Source organism: Sus scrofa, chromosome 2 (genome assembly GCF_054392235.1).
Source record: "Sus scrofa isolate SSC_HxYL_T2T_F1_AM1 chromosome 2, Sscrofa_HxYL_maternal_Yorkshire_Landrace_v2.0, whole genome shotgun sequence".
Taxonomy (NCBI): Eukaryota; Metazoa; Chordata; class Mammalia; order Artiodactyla; family Suidae; genus Sus; species Sus scrofa.
In genome coordinates this window covers 1,653,007-1,674,066 of record NC_139384.1, presented here as the reverse complement: position 1 = coordinate 1,674,066, position 21,060 = coordinate 1,653,007, and the positions used below count along the sequence as shown (strand labels likewise).

Here is a 21,060-nt window from a genome sequence, read left to right as displayed (position 1 = left end):
GGCCAGTCCAGCCAGTGTGTCCTTCCTTGGGGACCTGGGGCAGCAGAGCAGGCTGGCCAGCCCCCAGCTCCTGCCTCGAGTCACAGGAGAGCCGGCCTGCTCCTGTCTGCCTTCCGGCCACCCTCCTCGGCGCCCAGCACACAGCAGCCCAGCAGTCCTGGGGACACTGTCCCAGGTCGCTGGTCGTCTTCACACACAGCCTGGGTGGGACAGAGCGGAGGGGGACCCTGGCCCTGTGGTCTGCAGACCTGTCAGAGCCACCTGCTGCTCGCCAGGGCTGGGCGCCCACCGAGGGAGCAGGTCGCTTCAGCCCCTCTGAGATGCGCTGCAGATGAACCCGGGCTTGACGTGACGTCAAGAGGCTCCACTGCGGAGCCGGGGCCGGGTGGGCCGCGGCGCAGAGGCCCAGCCAGTTCCTGGGGGAAAGGGGTCAACAGACACAGCGCCCGAGGACCAAGCAAAATCTTTATTGTCCCCCAGGCGCGGGGGGAGTCAGGGCTCCCGCCGCCCGGCCCACACCCTCCGCAGTCTCTGCTCCCCAGGAAACCAGGGCCCAGCCCGGGCCACTGGCGCCACCTAGAGGCGGCCCACGGGCTCCCTTCCCCAGGCCCGGGCGGCGGGTCAGGGAGCAGCCAGGCAGCCTCCGCTCAGGCCTCAGCGCCCCCCGGGGCCTCGGGGCCGTGGCCCTTGCTCCGGAAGTGGTCTCTGCTCCGCTTCTTGCTGCCGTGGAAGCCCACTGTCTCCACGGGCGAGGGGCCCGCTGCTGCCCCGGGGGGTGCCAGCCCCTCGGGCACAGCCACCTCCACCAGGCCCCCCCGGGGGCCGCTGCCCTCCTCCGCCGCCTCCGGGCTCCCGGGCCCAGCCAGGTGGGCCAGCTCCACGGGGCCGTCGCCACCGCCCGCCGTTCCTGGGCTCCCGGGGGCTGCCCTGCCGGGCTCCCCGGCCTTCCTCAGGCCCCTCTTCCTCTCGGGCCGGGCCTCGCTGGTGCGGGCCGGTTTGGTGAAGACGACCCGGCCCTCCCCGCAGCTGGAGGGGTCCTGGTTGAAGGAGGGCACGTAGTCGCCGGGGGCAGCCAGGCTCTGGGGGCCCAGGAAGGCCAGGGCGGCGGCCCGGTTGCTCTGCTCACTGGCCTCGGCCACGTCCTCCAGGCTGTACTTGGTCCAGCGCTCGGGGTGGGCCACGTAGTCGGGGACGGGGGGCGCCCTCGGAGGAGCAGGGCTCTGAGTGGCCCTGCCCCGGGCCCCTGCTGGAGGCCGCCTGGAGGGTAGGGGCGGCAGCTTGAAGCCCCCACTGTGGCCCGGACCGGCCGGGGCCGCAGAGGGCAGAGCCCGCCCGGCCGCCCCCTCCAGGTGGTCGAAGATGTCGTGGCTGCGCTGGGAGAAGGTGGGGCTCGTGCCTCTCAGGTGGAAGGGCTGCACCACGGCGCCGGGGGGGGCCCGGGGGGGCTCGGGGGGCTCCTCAGGGCCCGAGTCCTCCGGGTCCCCCCCAGGCAGCCCCCCCGGGGACAGAGCTTCCACCTCAGCAGTGTCGGGCAGGCTAAGGTCCGAGTCCGAGTCACTGAGGGAGACGGTGTCAGAAGGCAGGGCGTCGACCTCCAAGGCTGCCCCCGCCTCAGCCATGCGTCCAGAGGCCTTGCCACACCTGGACCAAGACAGCCCCGAGGCCCGGCTCAGGACAGCACGGGCTCAGACCCGGTCCCTCCTGCAGACCCACCACCCCGGGCAGGGGGTGCAGAAACGGTGTCCCCAGCTCTTACCCTCCTCTTACCTGCTAGGGCTGCTGGGGGCTGGCGCAGACACCTGCGTGCTGGAGAGCTGGGGCCTGGCAAAGGTTGTTGGTGGCAAAGCCCCCCGTGCCCCCGCCGGGCTCAGCTCTGCTCAGTGGCTCAAGTGCAGCTGGCTGAGGGCAGGAAGGGAGACCAACCATCAGACCAGACAGCGAACACGCACAAGGGACGCCACCACCCCGGGAGTGGGCTTGGGTTTATGGAGGCCCGGACACAGCCAGGCCCAGGAGCCGGTCAATCCTCCAGAGCCCAGTCTAACTAGATCCACTAGGGGGCCTGCTGGGGGTGGTTTTGGTAGTAAGTAGGTAGCTAGGGCTTGAACTCAGGGCCAAGACACCGCTCTCTGCCAAGCTGGGTGGCCTACCAACCGCTCAGCACGGCGGGTGGCACTTAGAGCTCCCCATCTGCCTGCTCCTGACAGCTGGAAGGTGCCATGGGAGTGCTGCAGGGGTCTGCCGCCAAGTCCCTGGCATCTGAGCGTCAAGCTGTCAGGAAGCTGGAAGGTTGGTGATGACCTGGAGTGGCCTAGCTCGGCAGAGGCCAGCCCCTGCAGCCCCGGGAGCCCCCTCCTGTGCCACTTCTGTACTCCTGCACACCTCTCATGTTCCCAACCGAGCAGAAAAGTGCCGCCAACACCTGTTTAGTAGTCGAGGGTCACCCAACACCTTGAAGCTTGTTTCCAGGCTGCGAGAGCAGCCCATCCTCACCCTCTGCCATCCATCCACTAAGCCCCTCTCCCCACCCAAGCCCCCCTCACCCAGGGTGACCCGCTGCTCCTTCACCCACCGAGGACCAGGCCAGGCCGGCAAGGAGGGGCTCTGAGCACCCGGTACCAGATCAAACACAGGCGAGACCTCCATTCCTCCGGGCCATGCATGACTCCCGGGGTGAAGAAACTGCTCCAGGAGAGCAAGGGTACACGAAGCAAACGCCAATGGTGTCCGCTTTAGATCTGGGGGAACCAGAGCGGAGAGGTAACGGGCCCGCGAGGCAGTACACTGCAGGCAAAGCCGGAGTTGCAACCAGACTCCAACCTCCTAAACGTGCACTCCTGTCCCGGGGAGTCGCGGGGACCCCGTGGTCAGTGGGGCACGCCGGGGCGGGGGGCGGGCGCCCTCGGAACGCGGGGGCTGCTGCTTGGAGTTCTCGGACAACTTCCTGAGCTCCACGGAGGGCAGAGCTGAGTCCAGGCTGGCCTGGGTGCTCGGAGGGGCTTTCTCAGGGCCGGGGTCTGGGCAGGTCGGTCCCTGGGCGCAGGCCCCCTGGCGTCCGGGCGGTCCTCCCTCCCCTCGGAAGCAGAGCCTTGACTTCGCTCCACGTGCCCAGGGACCTCTCCGAATCGGGGGCCTGACTCCTAGGGCCAAGTCGGGGGGGTGGGCCAGCGTCTCGCGGGTCTCCCTGCTCGGGGCAGCAGCCTGCGGACTGCGGCGCCGCGAGGCCCGGCCGGCCGGCAACGCTCTTCTCGCCGCCACAAACCTACCGGTTCATCGCGGCCCCGCTGCCTCCATCTTTGCGTGGCGCTCGGCCCTCTGGGAAACGGAGTCCTCCGCCGGCCGAGCGCCGCGGCTTCCGCGCCGAAAGAACTACATCTCCCACAAGGCACTGGGACGCTTGGCCCGAAGCCGCTCGGGAACGTCGTCTTTGCGTCGCTCTCCCTAGCCTTCCCTCCCGGAAACGGCGGCGAAGAAACCGGAATTGACTGAGGGAAGGAGGGAGGCGGGCGGCAAGACGGGGACTCCCAGGATGCTCGAGGGCTGACGGCCAGCGCCGCGTTCATGGGGCCGCAGCGCCGCCTAGCGGAAGCCGCGAGCACCGGAAGTGCGTCGACGCGCCTGGCGCCTTTCACGGCGGCTTCCGGTCCTGAGCTGGAGCCGCGGGCCGGGCAGTAGTAGGTCCCAGGAGTCGGTGTCGGGCTGTGCCCGTGGCGGAGCGGGCCCGCCACTGATGGCCTGACTGGTCACTTCTACCCCGGAGCGGAGGGCCGGTCCCAGTCCCCGCAAGCCGGGCCGCACGTACCTCGGCAGTGCGCCCAGGCGATGGATGCCCTGTCCCCACCGGCGTCTCCCCCGCCTTGCCTGCCGGGCTGCACCCCCGCTGTCCAGGGCTCAGGCCATGCTGTGGCCCAGGGATTCTGCAGCATCGGGTCACCTCATCCTTAAGACAGCCCCCAACTTAGGGCCTCACCCGGAATGCAGGGTCCAGTCCGCCCCAGGAACTAAGTCACATCGCAGCTTGCAGAGGTGACAGTGGTGACAGCCTCGGCCAGGGTGTCCGCAGGGCCTCGCAGCACAGCGATAAGTGAAAAGGAGAGGGCCTCTTCCAACCCACTACCCCAGTGGGGACTGTGGAGGGACAGGGCTGCACTGCAGCCCCCAAGGAGCCCCAGGTGGCCTCAAGAGGTCGGGACCAGCAGGCAGCTCATGGTGACATCACCCAGCATTCCCAGTGCGGGCAGTGCCCTACCCAAGAGGTGGCCGGGACGCGGTCCAGTGGTGGGCCAGTGGGCTCCCCCACCAGCCCTGCAAGATGGGGCCACCGAGCTCCTCACAAGCAACCAGTCAGAGGAGAGGCCCTCAGGAGGGAGCAGTCTGGCAGGGCTACCCCACCAGCCCGCGGCACCCCCGCTGGGCAGCGCTGCCCGAGGAATGGCGGTGGGAGTGAGGGAGGAGTGGAGGCGGCTGCAGGCCACACAAGGCCCAACAGAGGGGCGTGCCCGCCACGGAGTCTCCCCGCAGCCCCATCCACACCCACCAACAGGGTTGGCAGCACACCCCCGGCCCAGCCGTGTCTGAAGAGCCTGAGCGCCACCCCGGGGCCCGTCTCAAACGTCGCGGGCATAGGAAGGAGCCGGACAGTTGGTTAGCATGCCTGTTTCTTCTTTCTTTATTGAATGACTTTGAGGATGTAATTACAGTCGAAAGTGACGCGTTAGAAAGGAGAGGTGCATCAGAGGCGTAAGGCTGCTCGGAGACCCGGCTCTCAGGACAGGCGGCCGGAAAGAAACAAGGATTAAAAAGGGCTGGGCGAGCGCGCAGCCCACGGGGTCGGCTGGGTGGGAGGACGCAGCTGGGCCGTAGGGCCCTCGTGGCCCCCGGGAGAGGCCTGGCTGAGCAGGCAGAGGCCCCAAGCAGCCCCGGAAGCAGAGGGGGCCCCTGCCCTAGAGTCCCCACGGCCCACTCACATGCCACCTACGGGTGACGGCGGCCCCAAAAGTAACAGGGAGCTTGAGGACAGGAACAAGACCTCAAAAGTAAAGGCTGATCAGTGTAGCGGTGATATCAGGAAGTTATATACACAGGTGCTGACCGCCCTTCTCAGAAGTATCCGGTCACTCTGGGGGCACCGCGGGGGGCGGCGGCCCCCCTGCGGCCTCGGTGGCCGGGGCCTCAGTACACCGAGCTGTTCCGGATGCCACAGCACAGTACCATGCTCAGGATCATCTCGAAGATCTGGCGGGGGGGGCGGCAGGCCGGTCAGCACCTGGAGACCCGCGGGGCCCCGGGCAGGTGCCCGCCCGCCCGCCACTCACCATGATCACAGCGACCACAATGGCTGCGATGCCAATGAGGTACAGCTTCCCCGAGAAGAGCTCGTCAATCTTGCTGTGGCAGTCCTCCTGGGGGGGCAGCGCGCCGTCAGCGGCGCCCGACCTCAGGCCCCCGGCCGTGCCCCGGCCCAGGGCCATTGCAGCAAGAGACAGAGGGGCCCAGGCCCCTCAGAAGACGTGTGAACAGGACCTGGCCTGCCCCGGGTTTTGACTCACGTCCCTTTACGCGAACAGGGAGATGGCGAGTGTGTGCCCTCTGGCGCCCAGAGATGGCGAAGTGCACAGGGACAGGGCGGGCGCAGGCGGTCGGGGCGCCCTCCGTGCAGTTTGGGGAACTCCCTCACCAGGAACCTGGGCCAGAGACTCACCTCCCCGATGGCCGGCGGCAGCAGAGCAGTCCCGACTCCACCCACGCTGCCCCCCAGTCCTTGCCAGCGGGCGCCCTGAAAGGCCCTGCCACCACCCAGGACCCACTGGGGATGGCAGCCCGATGGCCCGCAGGTGCCACCCCCCCGCCCCCAGCACCCCGTACCTTCATCAAGTTGCTGATGATGTTGCCACCCGAGGGGCACAGGCTGTTCTTGAGCACAGAGGTGGTCAGCGTGGTCAGCGTGTTGGAGCCGCAGCAGTTGAGCTGCAGAGACGCAGGGCGCCGGCCATCAGCCCTGAGCCCGCAGCCGGCAGCCGCCGCCTGGCCTGGCCTGGGGGCTGGGAAGAGTCCTCTCCGGGGAAGACCTGGGCCCAGGGGCCCCACTCCCACCCCAGCTCCTCCCCAGCTGCGCTGCTCAGAGACCCCTGTGCACCGGCCGGCCCAGCCCATCTAGTGCCCACTGGGGACCTCCAGGTCCCGAGGCCCCTCCGGCTGCTCGCTGAGGTCTCACCGAGAGAACAAGGGCCCCCAGCCCCTGCCCCTCCCGGGTCCCCCGGCCCTCCTGGATGCCCGCCCTGGGCCTGCCCCTGCCTCTCCTGGCCCCGAGCTCCCGGACGCCCTCCCCGCCTCACCGTCTCGTGGAAAGTCTTCACCACGGCCTTGGCGTTGTTGGCGTCGTCGTCCACTATGGCCTGCTGCAAGGCCTGGTCGTAGAACTGCTTCACGTCCTTGGCGATCTGGGGAGGGAGGGGTCACCGCATGCCGGGACTGTCCCCCAGGGAGGTAGGTTCCCCTGGGTCTCCCGGAAGGCATCTGTTCCGAGACAAACCTGCCCGCCCCCGAGCCGGGACGGCTCCCGGGCTGCCTCCACCAGAAAGCCCTCCGTGCCCTCCTGCCCGGAGGAGCCCCCAAAGCCCCCCCCAACCTGAGCCCCTCCTCCTCCAGCGTCCCTGTCCCTCCCTGCGGACACTGGCTCACCTGGTCCTTGTTGACGAAACCCCAGATGCCGGCGGCCACCTCACAGGCAAAGAGGATCACGAGGCAGGTGAAGAACTGGGGGCGGGGGGGTGCGGTCAGAGCAGGCCCCAGACGGCCGGGCTCGTCTTCCACACGCGTGACCGATGCCCGAGGGGCACAGGTGTGCGGGGGTGGTCGGTGGTATCCCCCTTCCGTGTCCCGAAGGGGGTGAGCCCCTTGGAGCCAAGAAGCAGAGTCTAGGACTCGGCCCTGGCATCCAGATGCCAGGGTGCTCAGCACCCCCGAGGGCCGGGCTCTGCAGGATGGGGTGGCGGGGGGAGGGCAGGGTCGGGGCCGGGGGTGTTGGAAAGGGCGGGAGAGGGCCATGGTGGTGCGCCTGGGGCCCCACCGGGGACCCTGGCCCAGACTTCCAGAGCCCATGCCTCCCGGACGCCAGGCCCTGGACAGCACGGCCAGGCCACAGCTTCCCGTGGGGGGGACACGCCCAGGGATCCCCGAGGCTGGCGCTGGGCCTGGGCCTGAGCAGTCCCTGTGACATCCCTGCTACATCTGCGACTTGGTTTTTTTAAAGAAGGAAGAAAAGAAAAAGCAACTTCAGAGCTCAGAGCTGGGGACTGGACGGAGGACCTCGGAGCCCTGGCCTTCTGCAGAAGGTCTGCCGGGTCGGAGAGGCAGGGCAGGCACGGGCTCCACCTCGGGAACTAGACCAGGGCTCCTGGTTCTGCCCCCACCACCCCCCCCGGCCCTGCAGCCCCCCTCCCCCGACCTTACCGTCCCCAGCAAGCACTGTGACTCCTGGATGGCCCCGTAGCAGCCCAGGAACCCCACAAACATCATCACAGCACCCACAGCGATGAGGATGTAGATGCCTGTGGGGGCGGGGGCGACAGACACCCTCAGTGCCCCAAAGAGGCCGGCAACGCCGAGGCCAGGACGGGGATGCCCATGATGGGTGGTCGCAGAACTCAGCACGACCGCCCGCCTGGACCCGCTCTGGTTCCCGCAAGCCTCCGGGGCTTCTTGGTGGGGCCGAGCAGGATCACCCCCGCCGCGGTGCAGAGGACCTGGCTACGGGGTGGGCAGAGGCGGCAGCCCAGGGTCTGGGGACACTCACTTCACTTGTGCTACTCTTAGGCGTGCCTGTTTGTGTGCGTGCGTGTGCGTGTGTGTGTGTGTGCATGTGTGTGTGTGTGTGTGTGTGAAGTTTGGCTGTTCTCTTTGGAGGAGGGGGCTCTGTCTGGCTTCTGAGGCCCTGACCCTGGGGGCTGGAGCCTGCTGGACGAGGCGGCCTGGTGGTTGGGGCGCATGGCAGTAGGGACTGCTGGCCATGCGGCCCTTCTCGGTGCCCAGAGCCCACCAGGACAGGGCCCTCGCCCCTGAAACACTGACCACGATATCTCTCCAAGGACCTCCCTCAGCCCCAGGCCTTCCAGCAGACCCAGGCCCACCCCCGTCGCCGTGGTTACACGGCTCCACAAGGCTAGGGCTTCAGGAGCCTAGGACAATGGGTCCCAGGGCTCTGGTGCCAAGGGCCCATCCTCCCTGCCTGGCCAGCCTTTGGAGAAGGCGCCTGAGGGCCAGGACCCACCGCTGGGCTCAGCAAAAGCCAGGCGGAGCTGCTGGGGGGAAGCCTCACCCTGGGGGGCTCCTCACTTGGGCACAGGTCTCCTACCCTCCCCGGAGTGGAAGTGCCCGGGAAGGTCCTACGAGAGGCTGCGAAGCAGGTGCCTGACCCACAGCCCCTCGCAGGCTCAACCACAGGCCTCCCCAGGGTGCTGGGCTTCTGTCTAGAGCCTGTGGGCCTGGCTCTGGCAAGTAAGGCGGGGGACCCTCCTGGGCCCTGCGGCGTCGCCCGGGGTGCTGAGCGGGCCCAGCTAACCCACCCTGCTTCCTGAAGTCAGACAAAGAGCCTCTGTCCGGACCCCATCTGCTCCCTGCCTCCCTGGCAGCCCGGTCTGCATGGAGCCAGAAAGTGACTCCAGACGGTCCCGGGTGGGCAGGGACTCGGTGGCCGGAGGGGCTCTGAGAGCAGCCCCCATGGGGCAGGGCAAAAACCCAAGGGCAGGGGGTGCCAGCCTGCCGGGCGGTCCAATAGCTGGCGCTGGTCCTACAGAGAGCTGGCAGGGGCCGCTGCTGGGCCTGATGTGGCACCTGGTGAGTGGCCAGGGTCGGGGGGTTGAAATGCCTGCTCCAACACCCACCTGCCCCCCACGAGCCCCTCCCAGAGGATCACCTCCCCACTGGAGCCTGGGCGCTGGGCACAGCCCGCAGCCTCCGAGCTCCACGCGCCTGACCCCGACCCTGTCCCGCGGCAGCGCTGAGTGGGGCCACCTAGATCTGCAGCCTGCTGCTCTGCTCCTGCCCCCCCCCCCGGCCTCAGCCCCCCTCCCCCCGCTGGGCCAGATGCCGGGCTGAGCGCAGGAGCTGCCCCAGCGTGAGGCTGCCAGCCTTGTCTCCAGGAGAGGGACCCCCCTCCCAAATCGCTCGCCCTGGGGCGCCCGCAGAGCCCACACTCAAGAGCACCCAAGGCCCTTCCTGCACCCAGACAGAGGGACGGGACCTGCTGGGTCCTGCCCGGCGGCTGCGGGCTCAGACCCCGGGCAGCGGGGGAGAGGCCTGGGAGGAGTCTGGAGAGACGAGCGCCCCTTGAGAATCCAGGGAAAACTGCTCGTCCTCAGACGCGTGGGCAAAGTGACTGCCTTGCACAGGTGCGGGGCCCCTAGGTCACAGGCCCCTTGTGCACGCTGGGGACAGGCGGACTCACCCTATCCTGAGGCTCAAACCAGTGAGAGGCCCCACAGCCTGGGGGAGCCCAGGGGCCCTCCCCTGAGTCGGCCGGCCCTGCCCTGGGGACCCTCCCCGGAGCCCAGGGAGAATGGGGGGGGGAATGGCCCCGTGTGGGATGGTGCGTGTGGGGCCACCCCCGCTTCAGCAGGTGTGTGGGGGCCCCAAACCGCAGCTGAGAGGGACCCAGATCCCTTCCCGGGTCCACACAGGACGGAGGGCGCACCCAGGCCAGTGGGTGGCCACTGGCTGAGCCGTGAGCAGGAAGGCGCTGCTCGGCTGTGCCGGTGTGGGGCCGGCCCAGGAGCCGGGCCTTTAAAGGACAGAAGCATCTTTAAGCTCTCAGAGGTTCACGAGGGCCAGGCCCCACCTTCGGGGTGGGAGGGGGGCACCGGAAGGAGGGGGGAAGCACCCCTCCTCCGCCCCCGCCCCTGGGGGCATTGGCCCCACCCCTCGGCCTGAGGGAACAGATGCCCTGAGGGGCCCAGAGGGGTGCAGCTGGTGCCCAGGAGGCAGGCAGGCAGCCTAATAAGGCAGCTAGGTGTGGCCACGGGGGCTGAGTCACTGCCTCCAGCCCTCCCCCTCCAGGGGCCCAAGCCTGCAGTCTCCATCCCCCACGGTTCTGGGCTCTGGGCTCCTCAAGCCTCAGCTGCTAGTTCTGCTGCCCAAGCATCCAGCCCCACCCCTTCCCAGGAGGCCTGCCCTGAAATACCCGCCACATGACACAGCGCCCCTGCCCCTGCCAGCTGCCCCAGAGGAGTCGATCTGGTGGGGTCCCAACCAGCCACACACCCTTCCTGGGGCCACCCCCAGCCCAGCCAGGCACCAGACCAAGTCCGGAGGGGAGCCAGGCTTGCCTGGATCCTCCAGGTACCCTGGCTCACAGGACCCCGCCTGCTCCCTGGCTTCCTCGGAGCTGGCTTGGCCCCGCCTCCTCCAGGAAGCCCTCCCTGACTACCTGTCTGCAGCCTCTCTGAGCTTACGGTCAGACGCCCCTGCGGGCTCGCCCAGACTGGGCCAGGGTCCTCAGCCTGCCCCGTGCACTTACCCACATAGAAGGTATTGGGTGCGGGCTTGTCTCCGAGCTCCAGGTAGAGGAGGCTGGTAGTCTGGGGGTCGTGGCGAAGCCACAGGGCCACGCCCAGGATCACGCCTCCAGCCAGCTGGGGAAAGAGAAGGGCAGGGGTTACTTGCGGCCCCAGGCCCGGCGGTGGTGCGAACCCCCCCACACCAGACACACAGGGAGAGACGGATGCCGGACCACCCCCTCGGCGGGGTCGGCAGCCGAGGGTTCCCTCCAGGTGGGGCTCACAGGCCCCTGCGTCCGGGGGACCTCCTGCCAGCACCACTGCAGTGAGGCTCCAGGACAGGTTGCTTGGTACGACGCAGGACACCTGGTTCACGTGCATTCGGAGGCACCACAGGTATTTCTTTGGTCTGAGTGTGTCCCAAACACTGCATGGGACATACTTGTGCCAAAGAAGCACTGTAAACCCGAAGCACAATTTAACCGAAGTCCTGTACGTGATTTGGTAAGTGTGCCCAGAGGCCTCGCCAGACCCCAAGCACATCCCAGTACCCCATGGAGGGGATCCCAAGTCTTTGCTGCCAGGACAAGGAGAGGGGTGGCGATTTGATGCCATCAGGGCCCGGGCGGGGCTGGAGGAGGCATTGCAGAGCAGAGGCCGCTGGCACTGTGGCCACAGGAAGCCATAGGGTCGGTGGTTTGTAGGCTAAATCCCCCTTCTCTGCTGTAGAGGGGGAACTCCTGGGAGGAAGGAAGCCCGCTGTGTGCCAGCTAGACGGGACGGGGGCGGGGGGAGGGGGGAGGGGGGTTGCCCTGCGCGGGGGCAGGAAAGGGGCTCTGCTCAGAGCGGGGCCCCCGGCGGCGGTGGGGGCTTCCGGGCAAGGGAGGTCCTGAAGGGCTCAGCGGTGGGTAGGGTCTGCCCTCCAGGGTGAGCCTAGCCAGGCCCACGCCCGAGCATCTGACCACCCAGGCAGGCGCCGGGGCTGCCCCACGGAGGCGCCAACTGTCCCCAGAGCCATAGGCGTCGGCTGTCGCACAGGCTGTCAGCTCCAAGTCCAACAAGGAAGAGAAACCAAAAAGCAGACCCCAGAAAACCACCTGGCTGGCCCAGGGCCTGCCCCCAGGGCCCTGGCCAGGGCAAGATGGGGGCGGGGGTGGGGCCGGATCTTCAGTAGAGCCCCCAGGAAAGCCCCTGGCATCTTCAGGGATCCCCAGGCGGGTGACACTAGGGGGCAGGTCTGGGGTGGAGAGGAAATGAGCCATGCGCCACCGCCCCCAGGCCCGGGTACGTGGGCGCTGGATGATAAGGCTGGTGGGGACGGGGACCATTGGGGACCGCTGGGGACCGATGGTGCCTGGCAGCGGCTGGGCTACCACCTCCAGAAGATGCTGTCAGCAGCATCCCCTCTTTCGGAGTTTCTTCCTGGGACTCCACTCTCCCACCCGGGGGGGTCAGAGGCGGTCTGGCCTCTGAGTGCATGTGCAGTGGGACCAGCAGGCCCTACTATGCACCCACCCGCTCCGGTCAGGTCCCTCCTGCCGCACTCAGGCCCTGGGTACCACTCAAGGCAGTGCCTGGAGCTCCTGGCTGCTCCTCGGTGCCTGCCACGCCCACTAGAGGGCCTGGGATGTACACAGAGGGAGGTGGGGGGGTGGGGGGCTCCCGAGGGAGGACTCCCGAGCTGGCTGCCACCTGCGGCTCCCGGGGAGGAGGGGCTGAGGCTGAGAGTTGCCGTGGGAACTCTGGCTAGAAACCGCCACTTGCTCCGTTTTGAAACTGTGGTCCAGAGACCACTGTGTGAGCCATTGCAGGACGGAGGGGGTGGGGCAAGGGGAAGCCCTGGTCCCCGGCCTCCCTTTGTAGTCACAGAGACCTGGCCCCAAGCCCGGACTCAGCCGCAGTGTCCCCATCAGAAGGACAGCTGAGCGTGGAGGCGCCTGGCTCAAATGATGCCCGGCCTCCCTGCCCCCGGCTGGGCTGGAACCACCCCATCCTCCCCGTGCAGCCCTCACCCCAGGAGCCAAGGGGACAAGGCCACCTCACAGCGCAGAGTCCTAACGGAAGCGGGTGAGCACAGCACTTAGCCGCCCTCACAGGCTGGTGGTGGGACCAGAGGCAAGGTCCCACCTGTCCTACTTGGGGAGGACTTTCCAGTTCGGATTCCAGGACTTGTGCGGAGGCCGGGGGAGTGGCCTCCGGTCCCCCTGCGGCCAGCCCGCCCTCCTGAGGAGTGAAGCCCCTCCTGGCCAGTGGTCCCTGGCTATTCCAGCCCTGCATGGACCTGCCGGTGGCGGGGGCGCTGGATGCAGGCTGTGGTGGCAGTGACCACCTCCTGTTTCAGGGGGATGGGCTCGCACCGAAGGTCACCTACAGAGGGAGGGCAAAGGCGGCACTGGGGCCCCCCCCGCCCCCTAGAAAGAGCAGAGGTTGAGGGGAAGGTGCCTCTGCGGGCCAGGGGCCCAGAGCAGCAGGTGTCTGAAAGCCTGCTCTTCAACAGCTAAGCCCTGGCCTGTGACTTGCAGATGGTTAAGGAGGACCCGTAGCCGAAATTTATACAGGATTTTTCAAAACTCCACACACAAACCCAATCTTGGAAAAACAGGCAAAGAAACTGAACGGACACTTCACCAAAGAAGAAACACGAGGAAAGACGCACAGGTCGTGGGTCAGAGAGACGCCCCCGTCCGCCCAAAGGCTCCGGCAGCTTCCTGGCAACACCCCCACTGGGGACAACCCCGTGCCCTTCAGGTCGTGAGTGGTGGACGCCCACCAGCAGCCCCAAGGGAGGACCTCCCAGGGTGACCCTCCAGACAAGCCCGCTGAGGGCAGGACCAGACCAAGGGGAAGAAGCCGCTCCCGACTCCATTCACATCCAAGGGAGAGAAACGCATGCGGAAAACAGGCCAGCAGCCGCCCTGGAAGGAGGGACCCCAGGGCCCCAGACGTGTGTGGGGGTGACGAGTGGCTCCTCTCCCCTGGGGTTGGTCACGGCCTCCCGGTGCTGCCTTAGGTCGAAACCTACCAAGCTGTACATTCTATTTCATGTATGTATTTTTTTTGGTTTGCACCTGTGGCATACAGAGGTTCCCAGGCCAGGGGTCGAACCGGGGCTGCAGGTGCAGTGTACACCACAGCCACGGCAACAGCGGATCCGAGCCCCGTCTGCGACGTACGCGGCAGCTCACAGCAACACTGGATCCTTAACCCCCTGAGCAAGGCCAGGGATTGAACCCGCATCCTCAGAAACACCCGCTGTGCCGCGTAGGGAACTCCCAAGCTGGAGCTTTTAATCGTGCAGCTTACTCTAGCTCAAAGCTGCTTAAAAAAAAAAAAAAACCCAACCCAGATCCCCGAGGACTGAACTTCTAGGCAGCAAGGCCTCTAGGGCTACGTGTTTCTTCTGGGTCCCAGGATCCAGGCTGCCGACTTCGTGCCACTGGGCTCTCCAGGTGCCCGGGAGCCAGCAGCAAGCATGTGGGAACTTTGAAGTCCTGTCCACGGGACAGAGTTGTAGGGTCAATCAAAGAAGAGATTGGATTACCCTAAGGGGACACGTCTGTCCCCTACAAAACAGAGCCCAGCGTTACGGGAAAGCACGCCGCCCGGGCATGGGCTGGGGCCCGGCGTGTGGTGGCCAAGGGCGCCCCTGAGCCCCTGGCTGCTGGACTGTCTCAGGCCCCCGGGGCCCCTTCGTGCTTCCGACCTCCTCGTGTGTAAAATCAGGAAATAAAGGGACACAGCCTAATGTACCCAGCGTGCCTATTGGCATGACGTCCCTGTGTGCAGAGGGCTGCCCAGCGCTGGCGTCACTGTGCTCACCCCCAGGAGCTCCCAGGCAGGCGGGTGGGCAGAGCTTGACGCACCTCCCCCTGCCCCTTGCCCCCGCCCCTGCAGGCAGGCTGGCCTGCCGGACGCACCCCTGCCACCTGCGCAGGTACCCCGAGACCCTCCTACAGCCCGAGCCCCCCTGGTCGGGGCGGGGGCAGCTCAAGAGGGAGCGGGCTCGCCGCCGGCAGTCCTGGGGAGCTCCAGACCTGGGCGGCAAGCACTGGTTCCCCCCCCCACCCCCGGAAGGGTTCACTTTCTGTTTCTTTCTTCCTCCATTCGTTCTGAAAACGAATAAACAGCATCAGATAAAAGGAGGGCTACCAAGTCTGCTGGGCTCCTGCCCGGCCTGCCTGCCCTACCAAGAAGGAGCTGCAAGGGAGTAGGAGTGGCGTTGCCCGGGCCCCCCCAGCACCGCCGCCCCCCCCTGCCAGCCCCTGGCCCATGGCCACCCCCAGGCCTGCCCCTCCTCCCCACGAGCGACACTCAGCCCGTCCCTGACTGGCCCTCACCCCGAGGCTCTCAGACGGGCCTTGGCTCTGGGTACTCCGCCCTAACCTCCAGGGTGACATGTGCCACAAGGGGCCTGTGTGGCTCAGCCCCCCGGGGGGCCTGGGCCTGGAGACCCTCCCCAGGAGGGCGGTGAGCCAGAGGCTGGCAGCGGGGCAGGGCAGGGCCTGCGGCATCCGTCCTTCCAGGATGGGCCACGGGGGTTGGTGGGGGCCGCGGGCAGCACCCGGGGCCGGGCAGCTAACCCTGTGACCCTGCCGTGGCCTCTGGGAACAGAGCCGCACATCCCCGGGCAGGAAGGAAGTGTGACGAGAGGAGCAGGGACCCTTGCCTTGGCCAGGAAGCGGAAGCCATCCCCCAGCCTCAGGCTTCAGGAAGCCTCATGCCTGGCCTCTAAAAATAGGCAGGGGGCGGGGGGACGCAGGAACCACTTCCCTCCAGGATGGCAGGCCCCCGAGGGCACCTCTTGAGGCCCGGCAGACCTGGGGGGCCCCTAGGACCAGGCACCTCCTGGGCCAGGCCAGAGCCTACCGCACCCTTCCTGGGCAGGGAAGCCTGAAGGGGCCGACTCCCCGGCCACAGGGCCCCTGCCGTGAGGTGTCCCCCTGCTCCTCGGGCCCTGCAGTGAGGGGCACGTGGGCACAGAGGTCCCAGTGGCCTGTGGAGAAGGGCACTGGAGGGGCCACGGAGGGCTGCACGCATCAGACAAGGAGGATCGGGTGGGCTGGGCACCTGTGGGGGGGGACCAGAGGGCTGGTGGAGGGGACCCGGGGCAGGCGAGGGCGTCCAGGCCAGCACTCACTCCCACCGGGCCGTGAAGCACGGCGGCAGAAATGTGGGCCTGCTTTCCAGCCTGCACCCACTCCTTCAGGTGTGGGGACTTGGGAACCTCAGCCTCCCTGTCGCCCCAGAGAGCCCGCGCCCCCCTGCAGCCCCAGGGATGGCTCCAGCCTGGTCCTGCCGGGCACAGGGCTGCGCCAGGCCTGAGGCTGAGCTGTTACCCCAGGGACAGAGGCAACGGCTGTCCACGCAGAGGCTGGGCTGGGCTGCAGGGGGCCGTTCCCACACCCGCTGCCCCCTGGTACCCCTGCACCCAAGACCAATACCATCGAGTGTGGACTCGGGCCGCCCAGCGTCCAGCCCTGGAGACGGGGAGGCGGGCAGCCTGGGGTGCTCATGCCAGGTCCCCAGCTGTGCCCAGGGCACCCGGCAACCTGGACAACCCAGCCCGACACCCAGGCACAGGCGAGTGACAGGTAAGGGTGGTTACAGGGTGTGTAAGACGTCCCCCAGGGACGACCGTGACCCAGGCCGCCCGGGGCATGGACGGCCGGTACAGAAGGTCCCCGTGCGACAGCACAGGACAGCAAGGTGGGCCGCCCACCTGGCCACTGCAGGGTGGCCGGTCCCAGCTTCCTGCCCGCCACCTTCTCCACAAGGATAACGTTACCCCAGTACCTGCGGGCGGGGGGAGCCCTAACTCTCTAAGTTAGAAGAGGCATGACTTCAAAGAGGACAAGGGGGCTTCCTGCTCCCCAGGCCTCTGTGGCCTCGGGACCCCCACACCGGAGCTGTCGGACCCCTGCCCACCACCCTCACCGCCAATTTGAGGCACTTACAGGGCTCGTCCCCCCACCCCCGTGCCTCCCTGCCTGCGGAGCCAGGGGAGGGCGGCCGCCCGTCACAGGCCACAGGCACCGCCCCTGCAGCCAGCTTAGGGAGGGGATCCTCTGCCGCCCGCCCGCGGGGCCGCCCTCAGCATCTGGGTGCCACCTGGAGGCCCCCAGGTGGTTTTGTGCAAGTCAGCATCTGCTCGGCCACTAGGAGGGACTTAGGCCAGGCCCCAAAGCCTAAGGTGTGTGCTGGGGGCACAGCGGGCACCAAAGTCCAGGGGCTCTGGAAGTGTGCGGGGTCAAGGCACATCTGCAGGACAGGTGACCGGCTGGGGGGAAGGGCCCTGAAGGCCGGGCCAGCCTGGTCTCCACGCATGCGTCCGGCCTGGGTCCTGGGGGCGGGCAGCGTGAGGGCGCTCGTGCTTCTCCCCAACCCCTCCCCAGGCCCCCGACCCACCCACCCCGACCCACGCAAAGGTGACGCCGGCCCCTCCCCCGAGCGCCTGGACTCTGAACCTTATTGATTTCATGGCCCAGGCTCGGTCCTGTCCCGGCATTTCAGGCGCTTTAAAGAAGACGTGGGGTGGATGGTTTGGGGGTCCTGTCTCCCTGCCCAGACTTCAAAGCACTGCAAGATGCGGACTGGGGTGGCCTCAAGGTCTGGAGGCAGACTGAGCTGGGGGTGGGACCCCCCGCAGGACGAGCCCCTGTGTCGGTGGGCACTAGAGCCGCGCTGGCCTGGGTCCCAGGCTCCCCACTTCTGGACCCAGCTCTGCTGCCCCCCACGGCCAGACGCTCTCACTGGAGCTGGCCCTTCCCGGGGACAGGGCACAGACTTCCTCTTCTCAGCCTCACCCAAGGGCCGGTGCCCCAAAGCTCAGCAGCCCCGATTGCCTCCCCACTGACACCAGAGACAGGAAATCCCCACCCCCACCCAGGCCCGCCAGGGTCACATCCCCTCTCTGGGAAGGAAGGCGACAGAGGCACCAGGTGACAGACAGTCACGTGCTGTCTGGAAGCGAGAAGGAAGGGCAGGTTCGAGGCCTGCTCTGGGAGGAGGGCGCTGAGCACGCTGGGCTGGAGGAGCGGCCAGTCCCAGGCGGGGGCGCTGCCACTGTCCCGGCAGAGGAGGGGCTGTTATCACGCCCATTTCACAGATGAGGGGCACAGGGCTCCCGAGGCTCAGGCTGTCCTCTCGAGGCTCAGGCTGTCCTCTCGGTGGGGTGAGCAGGGACGCGGGGAGGGAGCCTTGAGTCCTGGCCGCCCTCTGCCAGGAGCTCCCTGGTCCTCCGAGGGGCAGGGGCTCCAGGTGCTGCTGCTCTTCATGGTCCCCAGCCCACCTGGCCAGGGGGCCCCAGAGCAGGGGTGTCAGCGGTGCTGGGTGCACACTGCCTGGGCCCGGGGGTCTCGGCGGAGAGGCGGGAGCGCAGCTGTGTGTGCTGCTGTGCCTGGCGCGTCCCGCTCCCTCCAGGACTAGGCGGCCTGGGACGCCCGTCCCTCGGGGGAAGGCTTTACTCTCCGAATCGAAACTTTACAAGAAACTTTACAACGTGGGAGGATCCAGATCCAGATCTTCCACCCCCGCACCCTGACCGCCCTGTGCCCGCTGAGCCAGTGGGGGCTGGGCCCAGTGGGGGCTTCCCAGGCATCTGGGCGCCCGAAGCCTCTTTCCCAAGCCATTGTCTCCCGTCTCCCCTGGCAGCCACCCTGCCCAACATCCATTTCCTGAACTAACCCCAGGGGGCAGGACCCCCACTTTAGAGGGGGAAGCCCAGGACCAGCGTGGCGGGTCCCAACCCTCAGGGCCTTGCTCTCCGCCGAGGGACATCGGCTGCATCTTAGGCGGGGTGGCCCCACAGGGCCGGGTGGGGCATGTGCCCTGGGGAGATACGTTCTCAAAGCTCCTCCACTGGGTGCGCCCAGGCGGGGAGGAGGCGGCTTCAGATAAATTTCCTTAAGCCTGAATCAAGAGGCCCCGAGGGCTGAGCGGGGTCTCCACAGCCACCGGGAAATCAGGGCCCCCCCCGCCCCCCGGGCCGAGGCACCCAGGCAGAGCTGGGGCCAGGCGGGCAGGCCCTGGAGACCCCTCATGCAGGGCCGGGGAGAGACTCACCGCACTGACACCCAGCCCAAAGGCAAGAAGTCCCCTTCCTCTGCCCGCCCGCCATCTCCCGCCAGGGCCCCCCGGGCTCTGCTGAGAGGGGAAGGGCTCAGGGGCCAGCAGAGTGTCCTGTTGACACCCCCTTGCCAGGGCCAAAGCAGGCCACGCCACCTCCTCAGTAAAGGTCCTGATGACACCCAGGACCACATGGGGCCCATCCTGACAGCCTCACCCCCCGCCCCCGCCCCCCCGAGGCTGATGGCTGCTGGCCCCCACCAGGTGCCCCCCGCCCCCCCCAGGTAGGATGTGGCGCTCAGCTAGGAGTCAGTCCCGTCTCTGCCCTCCCCGCCCCAAATATCCCACCGCCCCGAGGTCCACCCTGGGCTCCTCGGCTGTCCAGATGGCCAGCAGATGTCCCCAGGCCCACGCACTCCTCCAGGGGCCATTTTAAAAGTTGACCCTCCCTGTACCAACTTGAGAAATAAAGCATCCGGAAGCCGTTGCACGTGAGGAGGGTGATAGGCCCGGGGTGGTGGGACAGCAAGGAGGGCCCAGGAGTCTCTGTGCAGGCGGCCAGCCGAGGGGAGGCAGGGCACAGCTGTGAGAGGGACCCCTGACAGCCATTCCTGGTCCCTCCAGGCCAGAAAGGGCTCTCCACCCCCCCCTAATTCCAACACCACAGGAAATGGAAACAAAAGCCAAAGCTTCATCAGTCACTGGCCAGCAGGGAAGAGTGATCAGGAAATGCAACTCAGGCCAGCCGCCCAGAGACCCCAGCAGACCCCTCCTGAAGCCCCCGTGTCCAACCTGTGGGCGCCTCTCTCCAAAGTGGACATCCAAGCTCAGACCTGAGCATCCATTCAGCCCCCAGCCCCCAAGGAGCTCAGAGGGGCCCTGCTCTCCAGGCCCCCAGCCTCTGCCAACTCAGAACAGCCGCCCAGTCCCTCTCCCCCCAAAGCCTCCACAGCGCCCCAGGGCGAGGATGGGCTGGCATCTCAGGCTGGGTGAGTAGGGAAGGAGGATCCAGCCTCATAAACTGGGGTCGCCATGGTGCCGGCACCCCAGCACGCGGGCCACCCGGTCCCGGGGCTCTTCCCGTCTGTGCTCCGCCCCGGCCCGGACCCCCTATACGACCCCCAGGGTGGCGACAGCAGATGGGAGGGTGAACTAGGCTGGGCCCAGAGTCGGGTGGACCGTGCCCGAGACCGGGCTGAGGGTGCAGCTCCCCTCCCCTCCCCTCCGCCCACCGCACCAGGCCGCCCATCCAGGGGCGGCGGCCGGATGAGCTCATGGGGGCGGCGCGTCGCGAGCCCCGCCCTCGAGCCCCCTCCGTCCCCGCGAAGCAGGGTGGTCCCAGAAACAGCGGCCAGGAGGGCTGAGCAGTAGTGAGGTTTGGGGCCTGGAGCGCGCACCCACCGCACCACCACCATCACCAACCGCTAACGGGCCCTAGGGCCCCAGATGCCCTGGCCCGCACGCGCGACTCTGGTCCCCCGCGCGCCGAGGCCCGAAACCAGGCTCAGAGCCTCCGGTCCCGAAGTCGAGGGGCGCGGCGGCCCCAGACGACCCCCACGGCCGCGACTGGCCGGCCTAGGACCCCCGCCCCGCGCCGGCGCACACAGGTGGCCCCGCAACTTGGCGGCCCCGCTGCGCGCCCCCGGCAGGGCCTAGCGGGGCGCGCGGCCCGCCGGGCTCAGGGTGCGCCCTCCCCACCCCGGAGGTCGAGGCTCACCCAGAAGACGAAATTGAAGACGAAGAGCAGGTACTTGATGCACTTGGTGCAGCCCTCTACCCCCATGGCGGCGCGGGCGGCGGGCGGCCTGCGAGGAGCGGGCCGGGCCTGGGCGGCGGGCGCGGGGGCTGGGGGCCTAGCGGCCTGGCGGGCGGCTGGGGGCCTGAGGGGCGACGGAGGCGCGGGGACCCGGGGCGCGGGGCACGCGCGGACGAGGGGCGCGGAGCGCTGTGGACCGGGGACACTGGAGGCCTGGCTGGGACGCGCCTGGGTTTCTGCCGCCGCCGCTGCCGCGCGCTCGCTCTCTGGTCGGGCGCGCGCCCCGCTCCGCTACTTATAGGGCGCCTAGGCCCCGCCCACAGGCCCCGCCCACGTGCCACGCCCCCAGCCCTGCTGCCCGAGCGCGGAGTGGCCGCACACCCAGGCCCTGGGCAACTCTTCCCTCTTGCAGCTCACACGCTTCGTAGTGTCCGACCTGGTGCAGTCAGGACCCAGGGGCCTGGGCGCGCAGTGCCAGGCGCAACACGCGTCTCTGGGCTGCTGGCGCGCTCGGAGCCTCGGAGGGCACGAGCCTGAGGACTGGCCCGCGGCCAGGGAAAAACCTCCCCCTGGCTTCCTCTCTCCTCCCTCAGGGGCCTTGGACTATCCTAGAAGGCTCCCTGGAGGAGGTGATGCACCGTCCACAACAGTGCCCAGCCTGCAGCGTGCTTTGTTCACTTGGCTCCCTGGCTGGGAACGTGGGTGGGTGGGTGGGTGGGCGATGAGGCCCTGGTTTGAAGATCCTGG

The 21,060-nt window shown here is 68.0% G+C and overlaps 1 protein-coding gene and 1 long non-coding RNA gene across 3 annotated transcripts; both read right to left on the bottom strand.

Annotated features, from left to right (window-relative positions):
• Positions 1-451: 451 nt before the first annotated feature.
• LOC100620274 (U5 small nuclear ribonucleoprotein TSSC4) lies at positions 452-3,317 on the bottom strand. 2 transcript variants are annotated; one of them, XR_002341392.2, is made up of 4 exons: positions 3,267-3,317; positions 2,573-2,738; positions 1,768-1,899; positions 452-1,641 (listed from the first exon to the last, which is right to left on the bottom strand). It is a non-coding gene; the product is annotated as a U5 small nuclear ribonucleoprotein TSSC4 (long non-coding RNA). The 2 variants fall into 2 exon arrangements; XR_014836691.1 differs by lacking the exon at positions 2,573-2,738.
• A 1,855-nt stretch (positions 3,318-5,172) lies between these two features.
• CD81 (CD81 molecule) lies at positions 5,173-20,340 on the bottom strand. The gene is given in 8 exon segments (NM_001078679.1): positions 5,173-5,235; positions 5,316-5,402; positions 5,866-5,967; positions 6,336-6,440; positions 6,682-6,756; positions 7,453-7,550; positions 10,514-10,628; positions 20,275-20,340. Coding segments are annotated over 8 exon segments (711 nt in total).
• Between the last annotated feature and the right edge of the window lie 720 nt (positions 20,341-21,060).